Raw genomic sequence first — 13,522 nt, forward strand, 5'->3', positions numbered from 1 at the left:
TAACAAAAATTTCATATTTACAAAACATGTTATACAAAAATTTCATATTTACAATTATTTTACCTAATTGGTTTTTATTTTATTTTTAGTTTAGTTTTGAAATTATCAAAACTAACTAATTATAAAAATCAATGCATTGAATATATATACAAAATATTTTTATATTGAATATTGTTTATATTTTTTTAATTATATAATATTATAAATGATTCAATAACATAATTTTCTAAATATTTAAAAACTAAAAAAAAAAAAATTTTGAATATTTATGTTGGTCAACGACGGTCAACGCCGGTCAAACGGGTCAATACCGGATTCCGGCGAAAAATGTATCGGAAAAAAATGTTTGTGATGTTGGCGACATGACTACATATAGTTCGTATATGTGGGCATGCGATACATATAGTTTGTGTAGTTAGAGATACATTTTTAAACTTTGCATGTGTGGCCATGTCTTCTCAGATACTTCGTATAGCCAGCCATCTTTTTTCCTTCAATTATTATTTTTTGTTGTTGTTGCAAAGAATGAAAAAGAATGGTATCCATGCATATCCTATGCTCTATTTTTAATCAAAATGACTATACCTTAATAGAAGTTTCACCGGTTATTTTTTTGCTTGTTAAAAAGTTTCACCGGTTATAGACAAGAGCTACTTAATTGACTAATGTCTTTTTTTTTTTTTTTTTTGAAATTTTGATAACTAATCGACTAAAGACTAAAGTTAAACCGCTGAATCACATTTGTTTTATATCTCTCACAGGTGTAATTGATGGGACAAACCTAAATCAGAAAGTTTAAATTTTATGGTTGGATATGGAACCAAGAAGACGAAAATGGTCGCGACTATTAACTGGATTGAGAGAAATTCTTGGGGCGGGCACACTTGAAGAGAAGCTGGATACATGAAGATGGTATGCAATCTAAACTGATCGATCTGTCAGTTTTTCTGGATCTTTTTACCGGTAATCTGAAATCTGAATATAATCATGGTGGGAACGGCTGAATAACCATCATATTGCCGCATATTTTAAGAATGTTTTGAATATCTCGTCATGTATAATGTGAATGTGACTACTATGAAAATTTGAAATTTAAAACAACAAAAATGAAATAAAAAGACGAGAAAAAAATTCTTAGGTCTTTGTCTTTTAAAGTCTCTAATGTCAATCTTACCACAGCGACCAAAAGCAAAAGAAAAGAATGTTAAACCTATTTTAATTTCTTAACCTTGTTACTATGAACCAAAAGTTTAAATTCTTTTCCAACCGAACAAAGATGATTACATCCATATATATCTTTGAAACAACTGAAGCCACTCATATTTCGTTCTTGATCTTATATATATATATATATATATATATATCTTGTTTTTTCTTGGAAAATTCAATTTAGATATTTATTGGATGTTTCGTTGTGTCACACTGTCACACTAATAATAGAGCAGACAAATAATAGTACGAAAAAAGTTTCATACTGAAGAGTTCACTATATATCAACTTGAGTAAATTATTAGATGAAGAATCAAATAATTTAGATTGATTTTACAATGTAAATAAGAATTGAATCCTCAAACAATGAGGTTGCAGTTAGGCTTTGTGGATATTAAGAATTTTCAAAAAACGTGAATTCTTATATAAATTCCAGACGGGACTTAGTTGAACGAAGAAGACAGAGAAAACAATGATGGAGAAGAAAGATGATCAAAAAACATAATTCCATGCTAAATCAATCTAGCTCGCATGTTTTTTTTTTTTTTTCTTCATAATAATTAAGTTTTTTGTCTCAAATATTATCAGTTTTTTCGGATTACAGTTGAATTTAAAAAAGAAGATTAAGTAACCTAAACAAGAAACATAAATCTACCACAACAAAAATACATATATGCGCATTATGTCTATACAAAAGATATACTATCCAGTCTATATATACCATTAAAAAAATTGTTCTGGTAAAACAGAAGTCTACGATTATAATGAATATATATACTGTGAAAGTATAAGTCTGTTGCACTATCATAAAATGAAGATAATATCATTTGAGAAAAATTACCGAAAAATACTACTTAATGAACATCGTTAATTAGTTTTGAACTCCTACCTCTACAAACCCTCCTAACTTTCAAGTGAACTTGACTGGTCAGATCGATAAATCGTCCTATAGTATAAGTTCCAATTCCAAAAATTATGTCTTTTCTTATTTAAAGATAGGATATCATGACGATAACAAACCAAAACTTAAGGGAAAAAAAAAAAACAGTCGTGAGTCACATTTTATAAAGTATGGATAATGGTGGAGATTTAACGCAGTGAGGATTGATTGCCACATCGAATTAAGCACAAGCAGTGGAGAAGATCAATGATAAGCGTGTATTGGATCTGCCACTACACTTTTAGCATGAATGGCTAAAAAAGAAAATCATTAGGTGATAGTAGTTGGTAATGGTATCGTTGTCGGAGATTGTCGCACCAATTAAATAACATGCAATTATTGGAGATATATATATATTATATGGTGTCGGCCTAGTCATATTTGATGTTTAAGTGTGAGTGATTTGAGTTAGATATGAAGTATTTTAGGAGGAAAATATTGAATAATTTAGGGTATTTTAAGGGTTGTAGTACTAGTATGAGTATCAAAAGTTAATTATATTACGGTCCTGCGTAAATTTGAATCAAAAGATTATTAAGTTATCAAAAGAAACTTCGTAGGATCCGTTCTAATTTCTTTTTTGATATAGAAAAGTTTAAGATTAAAAATAAAATGGTAAACTGGCGATATTCCATCGAATTCAAAACATATTTTTGATGACCATTTGATGAATAATATATTAATATATTAACTAAATAATATATATATACTTTTTTGTCAACCACACATTAATTAAAAAGTAATTAAAATGATATTCTATTCTATAAGATATCATGTTACTAGGTAGGGCTAGGCAAAATATCTGTTAGATTCGCTTCGATCCGTTATTCGATTCGATTCGATTCGAAAAATCCGGATATCCGTAACTTTACGAAGCAAATCAAATACTAAAAATAGGTATTTGTCAAAAATGAAACAAATATCAACTACTCTAATTTAAATAGGCGGATATCCGCTCCGCTCCGAAATGCATACATATATATATAATTACATATATAAATTATAATTTTATTATTCTTGTATGTGTTTTATAATTTTATAATCACCGAATTAATTATTTGAACTACTAGTTTGAACAATTAAAGGAGAAATGTATATTTCTTATAAAATATTACTGTTTTTAATAAAATATTACTATTTTTGGATTAATTTTGTTATTTATTTATTTATTTTTAAACAAATACTTAACGGATCGGATATCCGGCAAATAGTTTGGATTTTAATGGATATTCGAACAGTCAGATATCCGGTCACTAACGAAGCAAATACAAATCAGAAAACTCAGTATTCGGAGAAAACGAATCGAATCACAAATACCACCAAAATCCCTGATATCCGCTCTGTGCCCACCCCTATTACTAACTAAAGGCTCGTGCTTAGGCATGACCAAAAGCTAACCGTAACCGTATTTCGGACCGTAACCGGACCGTTTATATACCGTAACCGAACCGTAAACGTATAAAACGGTTAATAACCGTAACCATAAAAGTAGATTAGTTACGGTTAAAAAATATACTAACCATAACCGTAAACGTAGCAAAACTGTTAGTTAACCGTACGGTTAATCGCACGGTTAACCGCATAGTTAACCGTGCAGTTAAAACCTAAAATACATAATAATTTCACCAAAGTAGTGCCTTAAATGGTTCAATGTGTCCACTAATAAATTTAAACCACTCCACTAGTCCACTACTCATTTTCTACGAATCAAATCATAAATAATTTACAAGTTATTATTTCTGCTCTCATAATCGTTTCTTAATTCTCATAACATCCTTTATATAGTATTGTTTGGAATACGTATTGTCAATAAAATAATAAATCAATCATTATAATTATTACCATTGATTTAGTTATTCGTTGGTTTACTTAACATAACAAAATAGCTAATGAACTATAAATATTAAAGTACATAATCACATATATTATATATTGTAAAATAAATATTATTTGATATATCATTGTTAAATTTTTATTCTAAAGGTTAAAAATACCTAAGCTTTTGTCTTTGATATTAGGGAGACTCACAAAAATGCTCCTTTTTCAATACCCCTTTTCAAAAATGCCCCATTTGGCTGTCTATTTTTAAAAATACCACTTTTTATGTACAAAATGATTAAATTACCCTTCTTTTAATAAAAGATATCACAAATATATAAGGAAAACATGAGAATGTGCACATATCAAAATTTCAAATTTGATTTTGTAAAAACTTGTAAAACCTTTAAAATACCTTGTAAAATTTTTCCGTAAAAATTTTTCCCGCCAAAAATTTTTTTTTGCTGGAAAAGTGATTCCGCAATTTTTTTGGCGTTAAATTTTTGGCAGGAAAAATTTACAAGGTATTTTAAAAGTTTTTTACAAGGTATTTATCATGTTTTACAATGTATTTTAAAAGGTTTTACAACGTATTTATAAGGTATTATAAGATTTTACAAGCTATTTTATAAGGTTTTACAAGTTATAAGGTTTTACAAGTTATAAGGTTTTACAAGTTTTTTATAAGGTTTTACAAGTTATAAATACCTTATAAAACCTTATAAGTACCTTGTAAAACCTTTTAAAATACATTGTAAAACCTTACAAAACACTTGTAAAATATTCTGTAAAACCTTTAAAATACCTTGTAAATTTTTTCCGCCAAAAAAATTGCGGAATCACTTTTCCTGAAAAAAAAATTTTTTGGCGGAAAAAAATTTTACGGGAAAATTTTACAAGGTATTTTAAAGGTTTTACAAGTGTTTTGGCGGGAAAATTGTGGGATCACTTTTCCCGCTAAAAAATATTTTGTATTTTGTGGACCTAATTTTGTTTCAAATAAGGGTAAAATGGTCTTTAAAAATTAAAAGAAGGCAAACTTAAAAATGGACTCTCAAAGGGGACATTTTTGAAAAAGGGTATTGAATAAAGGGCATTTTTAACAATTTCTCTTGATATTAACCGTATCGTAATAATTAAATAACCGTAACAGTATTTAACTGTAACCGTTGTAACCGTAACCGTATTTAACCGTAACCGTTTTAATCGTATATATAACGGTTAAGGTTACGGTTAGAGAAATTTTATAACCGTAACCGGGGGTTAATAAACCGTAACCGTGGTCATGCCTACTCGTGCTATGCACGGTTTAAATTATATACTTAAAATTACTTTTTTTGTTTTATTATTATTATTATTTTTTTTTACATCTTTGGATCGACAAAGCCCGATCCATAGCCAATCCTTACTACGCGGGGTAACGCGACTTACTGGAGTCGAACTCCGGTGGAGATGGCGGAGTCAGATGGACTCCTTGTTTAAAAAGTCGCTAGGCGCTAATCGGGGGTGAGGGTGGGCCTAGTGCCTAGCAAGAAAATCGGAGTTTAAACGGGGATTAATCGGGGACTAGTTTTAAGGCTATTTAATATTTTAAAAACATATTAATCTATTATAAATAAGAAATTTCTATAATTTTTATAATTTTGTGATATTTTTTCATTATCTAACTCCTAATTAAAACATCAGTAATTAATTACGTGGGCCTCATAACATAGACCAGAGCTGATAACATATCTCTCTATTCAATAGATGGGCCAGGCCCAAACAAACATGTACTCATCTGTATTAATTACAAAGGACACGTGGCTGATGTACATGTGACGATCCGTTTGACCTATTCAAAATATTCAAACTAGTGAAAAAGAGTCGTTGTCTCTCTTCTCTCCTTTAGATTCAAAGGTTTCAACTTTCAACAATACTCTTATTTTATTTTTGCAGAGAGGATCGATCTCGTCTTCAAAATCTTGAATTCGAAGTTCAATTTTCTGGGTTTCTTCTGTATAATCTTGATTTGAAAAAAATGGATAAGGAAATTGAATCAGCGGCAGATCCAGGTGATACTAACATCAAAGGAGTTCTTGTTCATGGAGGAAGATATTTTCAGTACAATGTTTATGGAAACTTGTTCGAAGTTTCTAATAAGTATGTTCCTCCTATTCGACCTATTGGTAGAGGAGCTTACGGTTTTGTCTGGTACGATTTTGTGTTATTTCATATTTTTTGTTTCTTTCTTAGTAGTTGAAACCCTAATTAGATACAGAATTAGAGTTATTGGTATGTGTTGAAGAATCTTGACTGTTTTCCAATTGTGTTTATATGTTTTTGAATTAGGGTTTATTGCAAAATTTGATTTTTTTTTCGATTTTGAATCGAGCAATCTTGATTTGGTAGAATGTGAAAGTTACTGTTTCATTAGAGTATTGGTATTGTTTTAGTGCTGCAGTAGATTCGGAGACACACGAAGAGATTGCGATAAAGAAGATAGGTAAAGCTTTTGACAATAAAGTAGATGCTAAAAGGACGTTGAGAGAGATTAAGCTACTTCGTCATTTGGAACACGAGAACGTAAGGTTTCTACTCTGTTTTCGCGGTAAACGATTAGAGTTCTAGCTAAAGTGTTCTTGACTTCTACAGGTTGTTGTTATAAAAGATATCATTAGACCACCAAAGAAGGAAGATTTCGTCGATGTTTATATAGTTTTTGAGTTAATGGATACTGATCTTCATCAGATTATTCGATCAGACCAACCTTTGAATGATGATCATTGTCAGGTTTTGTGACATTCGTAGCTTTATTTTTTCGGTTTTTACTCGGCTATATTTGTTACTATGTTTGATTTAATCTTGAGTAGTATACTCTTTCTTCTTTTGCAGTACTTCTTGTATCAGATTCTACGAGGACTAAAATATATTCATTCAGCAAATGTCTTACATCGTGACCTTAAGCCGAGTAATTTGCTTCTGAATTCGAATTGTGATCTTAAGATTACGGACTTTGGTTTGGCAAGGACGACATCTGAAACAGAGTTTATGACAGAGTATGTTGTTACTCGATGGTACCGAGCACCAGAGCTGCTTCTTAATAGTTCAGAGTATACATCTGCTATTGATGTTTGGTCTGTTGGTTGCATATTTGCTGAGATTATGACAAGGGAACCGCTTTTCCCAGGGAAAGACTATGTTCATCAGCTTAAACTTATCACCGAGGTATGTTCTGTTTTAGAAAGATCTGTACAACAAATTGCTTTATTTCTGTTAGCAATTTGTTTATGAGTTGTTTCATGTGGTTTATATAGTTGATAGGATCACCTGATGGAGCGAGTCTAGAGTTTCTCAGAAGCGAGAACGCCAGAAAATATGTTAAGGAGCTACCTAAGTTCCCGAGGCAGAAGTTTTCATCAAGATTTCCTAGTATGAATTCTACAGCTATTGATCTACTAGAGAAAATGCTCGTGTTTGATCCAGCAAAACGTATCACGGGTATGATTAAAATGATACATATCGGGTTTGGCATAAACGCGATTGTTAATTCTGAGATCTTACTCTTTGTTTTGCAGTTGAGGAAGCACTGTGTCATCCCTATTTATCAGCTCTTCACGACCTTAACGATGAGCCTGTTTGTTCCAAACATTTCAGTTTCGATTTTGAGGACCCGTCTTCCACTGAAGAAGAGATTAAAGAGCTTGTGTGGCTCGAATCTGTGAAGTTCAATCCTCATCCGACCATTTAAAACATTATTTAAGAAGGGGCATGCAAATATTATACTAGTATGAGATTGAGCAAAATTTAGTAGTTATGTCCATTCTTATTACGAGGATGCCTTAGATAGTGTTAATGCTCGGGTTCTGCTACATCTCATGTTGTTCTGTTGTTTATGCTTTTTCATTGGTTAAAGAAAGCTATCTTGTAACTCAAGCATTTGTTCTATAAGGATCCTTATAAGTTATAACACAAGATATTATTTCTTACACATTCGCTCAGCTTCAATATCGTGTTCTTGATCCGAATAAGCTTATGTTCGATGTAGACTTGAATATCTTTACAACTATACCTTTACTATTTTTACACAAAATGATTTAAATATGTTAAAACGTTTCCAAAAGAAAAACAAAAAAGATTTCACATGTAAACGAAAACACAAAATGCACATAGTGAAGACATAAAGCTGGTTAACATGAACAAAGCGTATTATATATATATATATATATATATATATATATATATATATATATATATATATATATATATCTTTGATCTTGTAATCATCTTGTATCATGTCATTGGGATTGACCTTGTAGAAAATTAGATAATCTCGATGTGTTTTGGTGATGAACACTAGTTCGATCCTTGACTCTCGAGACTCGACAAAAAAGTCTATCAACTTCGTCTCTCGACTCTATTCTAGTAATATTTTCATCATCTAGAAAGACGTTGATCCCACTCCTTCGTAAAGCGGCTCTAAGAAGGCTGGAGAACTTGTTGCGGATCTCTTGACTCCGGAAACTTATGTACACTTGATGTTGCGGCACAATCTACAGATTTTAATTGAAATATGATTAGCCACTAGATTTATAATGGATATATAAACTCATTTCAGTAAATAAACGAAGGGGTCTTTTTAGCACATGTACTGGTTTTGGGTCTGAAGAAATGTTAGGTATACAGTACTAGGTCCAAAATTTCTTAGTCAGCAAAAAAGGAATTTCTAGCTAAGGGAAATAGATTCTGGTAATTAATGTCTTTACCAAAAAAATAAGATATGTTCTTTTTTACACACCTTCTCTATCAATGGCAATATTTCAATTTCTCTAATTCATGAACTACGAATTTCGATCATGATTTAACAGGATTACGTACGTGTGGTGAGGAAACGTTATCCAGCATTGCCTTAACCTTCTGGACGATTTCATTTACGAAGGTTGCTTGGTTGCTTCCAAAACAAAGTAAAAAATAATTAGTAGCTATATGTGTATACCTTGTACAATTACACTCAGAATAATTAATAATCTCCAATGCCTTCAAGCTAAAACATAGTTTTTAGTTAAATAAATTAAATCAAACCTTCCCTTCTTATATGTTAAGCCCAAGCGAGACGAAACCGAAATCAAAGCTTTTCTCCATCCCTCGAATCTCTTCTCTGCATCCTCCCAAGCCTTCTTACTAATCTGCCTAGCTTTTTTCCGCTCATCATGCTCCAACTGCAGTAGATTGTTGTTGAAAGTACTTCTCGCGACTTGAAGTTTAACGTGACAAGTCTCAACCTCAAAAAAGATAGGACAAGAATCAAGCATCTTAAGGTCCATTTGTTTCTCGATCTCCACCAACTCGTCTAAACACCAAGTCGATTCGGGATAGTTTTCGGAGAAGATCACAATAGCGATCCTCGAGTCTTTTATAAGCTTCAAAAGATTCTCATCGATGGGTTTTCCCCTAGGTGCGTCCTCGTCCGTTACCACATTGATACCGTTCTTTACCAATGCATCTTTGAGAAAGCTGAAGAAGTTATAGCGGACGTCGCTGCCTCGGAAACTTACGAACACTTGATGTTGCGGCGGAGCTATGCCCTTCATCGCCAATATCTTCTCTTGATTCATTCTTTAGTCTTGTGTTTTTGGTAGCACGATAGAAATGGTCTTGGTCCTTACATTTATAATTAACTGCAATGTTGAATATTCAAATGTTACAATTTGTAATCAATTATTTTTAATATTATTGGATAGAATGAAAGTTGCATGAATAACTTTTATATTATATGTTTTTCCTCGTCTTGAAGGCTTGAACGATATATCTGGAAAGTGGAATCAGTAAACCAATAAGGAAAGGTCGGTATTTTCTGAAATTTTAAATTTTACGTACAAATCTATATTATGATCTCCAGTTAGGTACGCGTAATTGGATTTTCTTACGTATAGCATCACATTTTATTAACCTCAATAGTCAAAATATTAATGATGTATCATGGAAAACTAAATTAATTACGCTAACTGCAATTGTAAAATATTAGTATGTTGATATATAGGTACTTGACTTTGACTATGTCTTTCTATTAATCGACGGGATACAGATAACTGTACAGTAAAATTATAAAACCAAGTAACCAACCATACAAGAATTTCTTGGCAAGTCACTTATCAAAAGATTCTTGGTACATATATTTAACAAGAAAATATATGTATATCTTGTTAAACGATAGGAAATTTCCAGGAAATTCGATCAGATTTTACATAATTTTGTGAGACAAAAAAAATTATTAAGTTATTGAACGGAGGCTTTCCTCTACAGAGAACCAATCCGGAACCGATGTACTTACATGGAAGAATAAAGAACCTCGTCGTACTCTTGTCTTTTTTGCGAAACAATCGGCACGGACAGGCCCGGCCCATGGTTAAAGCTCATAAAGCTGGTGCTTTAGGCATCACAAAGATATATATAAAAGGTAAGGGCATCATTTTAAGAGTTAGCTTGTGGCGTAGTGGTTGAGAGTGTTTTAGTTGCCTCAAGATGCCGACTTTGACGCTCAACTATTCCTTTTTTTGGGATTTTTCTTTTAGTTTTGTTTTTTAGTGGGCTAAAAAAATTTTTGTTGCTTTAGGCATGACAAAAGTTTGGGCCGGCCCTGGGCACGGACATTAACAACTCTCATACCAAAGAAAACAAAATAATGTATGTCAGTATGTACCTTGTTTTCACAAATGTATGTCAGTGTGTACCTTTTTTATTATTTTAAACGTAAACACATATGTGTGATAAACTCGACTTTGATGATTTTATCAAAAAAAAAAAAACTCGACTTTGATGATTTTTACATGAGGTCGATATTAAATTATCTCGAACATTGTTAAGCACATCTTTTGTCATTGCATCGTCTGTTGCCTGCAATCTGTCGGGAAAAAACATTGAAAAGATAACACCCGACCGCACAAACGGTCCAATACCAGCAAACATCAAAAACAAATTTTATAATTTTATGTTTGTCATGTAACCAATGTTGCAAGTTGGCATGTGTCCTAACTACTTAACCTGTCAGCGACTCAAGAAACCAACACAGCTCGCTTCCACTAGCAACACCATAATCCGTGTCTCAACCGCTCCTCTATATAAGCACAAACATTGAAAGATACTTGGATCAAGGTAAATCTCCAAGCTTCTAAAGGTTACGTGCTGAAAAAGAAACTGGTTTTATTTTTTACATACACTATGAACGGAGAACTAGTGAAGGGAGTTTCAGGTGTTTCAATTAAGAGAAGGAGACAAGGAGATCATTCTGGAGAACTTAGGATGATTCCAAGACGCGGGCAGATCAAATCGCGGATCGCTGCAACCGCTTTGCACTCTATTATTTCAGTTTTGTCTAGGTCTAGATGATGATGATATTGATGTTCATCATTCATCACCAATTCATCATCATCATCTTTTGTGTGTTATGTTTAGAGATTAATTGATGCTATTATGTACTATCTTTTTCTTTGCTTTACATAAATATATAGTCACATAAGATGATAAGTGTTGGATCGTGATCATCTTTCAAAATCAATTTAGTTATGTCATATATTTTTAATGATTCTTTTTTTTTTAAAGAATATTTTCGTTGGCTATACGCATAAACTTTATTATTGACATTCACATAGAGCTATAGTAAAATTGTGGGATTAATCTGATTTTCGATATAGGATCCGGTTTAATTGAAATTAAGCTGAAACATGTGGATCGGATCAGAGTCTTATATTATTTGTTCATCCAGGTGCCTAGTTTTTATATCGTCTTAGGATAAATAGATTCGACAGAGTCAGAAATAATACAAAAACGTTGAAAAACATCTCAAGATTCATTACAAGCACATGTAAATACTATAATGATTTGTATATGGACGGACACAAATGAATAACTTATATGATTAAAAAAAAAAGGGCACGTTGCTTCCCAGACTCCACACAAACCGGCACTATGTCTGGAACCATTACAATTATTTCACATATATCACTACTTGGTAGCAGAATTGTGTTTTTGTCAACTTATTAATTAACAATGCAGAGTCGAGCCTGACAAAGGAAACTAAAATAATTATGATATAGTCTTCACAAAATAATATGTTCTGTGAATTAAAAAAAAGGAAAAAAACTGAATTATGAGAAACGAAGAACAAAATAAATAAATAAAATTATAAAAAAGATGTTTTTGGATTAAATTTGGTATATCTTGTAAAAAAATTGTGTAATTGAGTAATTTAAATTTAAACATGTTATTGTGGTGTAGTGGTCACACGGAGGATATAATTGTTCTCGTAACATGGGTTCAAATCTCTAACTATGCATTTTAACCCAGTCGTTTTGATCTAGTGGTAAAAGAGAGAAAAGTCTCCGCACATGGGTTCGAGTAATATTAGCCACTAAAATTTGAATTCTAACATAGTTTCCCGGACCTCGGGATTAATATTTGGATCTAAACAATTTTTAAATCTATAAAGTCTTTAGGATCATCTAAATTATAAAAAATAATAATAATAATAAACACCCATTTTTAGTGGCATTAACACAACTTTTGTTCTATACTTTTATCTCAATATATATTCCTTAATTTTGTTTTCCAATCACTTATATAATCCACTTTGCAAATGGTTCAATCTTATCACTCCTCTTCGAGAGGAAAAAAAAAAAAATAAAAAAAAAATATCACTCCTCTTCGATAAATTTCAGAGTAATTCCAAGTTTTTTTTTTTTCAGCCTTTCAACCGCATCATCTGATCTAATATAATGGATTGGTAAATATATGTGCAAGTTGCTTAATTTGTTTACAAAACGCTAATTTAATGATGCCTTCCTTTTTGGCTTCTCGAACGACATAATATTTGGTGCTGACATTTTTGGTCCCGTTGTGTTGTATTGAATCTTTTCCAATAACAATTGTTGAACCGTTTTTTACAATAAATCAGAGTTCCGTCACTTTGCCGATTATTTGAGTGTATATGACACCTTTTATCTCTAGTCATATAAATCCTTACAAAGTCTTACAACATAATTAAAATTAAGAGTTTTGAAAAAAAATATCACACCTGATTAAAAAAAGATTAGGAATTTTGAAAAAAACTATAATGCTAAAAAAAAAAAAAAAAAAAAAGTGATAACAGAGATAGGTATGATCTTTCAAATTATCGTCATGAGAGAGATCGTTTCGTACAACTTCATCTATGACCTTGTTTCGCTAAGAACATATGCAGATTATCATTGAATCCTTGAGAGTCTGTCCAACATCTATCTCTTTTCTTTCTCTTTCATGAGATTTCAAGGCTTCTACAATTTATTTGTGGGAAACCTTTTTTGAATTTCATAATTGGGTTTATTTGTTTTAGAAGGCAGAGAAGGGAATCAACTACATCATGATAATATTGTAGGCAAGGCAAGCCATAGCTCAATTTATATCGGGAGTGCAAGATTAAGCTAGCATGGGACATACAAGTTTTTTTTAGTAGATCAATGCTAAAGGAAAGCATATCAAGATCTTAATTTTGCATCTTTACGGAAAGAAAAACGATTTTCTCTGTAATAGATATTAGACTCA

General features: G+C 31.6%; 2 protein-coding genes across 2 annotated transcripts; one reads left to right on the forward strand and one right to left on the reverse strand.

The window, feature by feature from the left end:
- Window positions 1-5,853: 5,853 nt before the first annotated feature.
- On the forward strand, window positions 5,854-7,939 carry LOC9308646 (mitogen-activated protein kinase 5). The gene is made up of 6 exons (XM_002872531.2): window positions 5,854-6,160; window positions 6,403-6,532; window positions 6,602-6,739; window positions 6,842-7,174; window positions 7,264-7,447; window positions 7,525-7,939. Exons 1-6 carry the CDS (start codon window positions 5,988-5,990, stop codon window positions 7,695-7,697), a joined length of 1,131 nt encoding a protein of 376 aa, XP_002872577.1. The 5' UTR covers window positions 5,854-5,987; the 3' UTR covers window positions 7,698-7,939.
- Window positions 7,940-8,206: 267 nt separating this feature from the next.
- LOC9308647 lies at window positions 8,207-11,667 on the reverse strand. Its single transcript, XM_021023235.1, is given in 6 exon segments — window positions 8,207-8,499; window positions 8,825-8,897; window positions 9,029-9,551; window positions 10,988-11,009; window positions 11,012-11,060; window positions 11,231-11,667. Coding segments are annotated over 6 exon segments (1,050 nt in total). The 5' UTR covers window positions 11,359-11,667; the 3' UTR covers window positions 8,207-8,244.
- Between the last annotated feature and the right edge of the window lie 1,855 nt (window positions 11,668-13,522).

This window comes from Arabidopsis lyrata (genome assembly GCF_000004255.2).
Source record: "Arabidopsis lyrata subsp. lyrata unplaced genomic scaffold ARALYscaffold_6, whole genome shotgun sequence".
Classification (NCBI taxonomy): Eukaryota; Viridiplantae; Streptophyta; class Magnoliopsida; order Brassicales; family Brassicaceae; genus Arabidopsis; species Arabidopsis lyrata.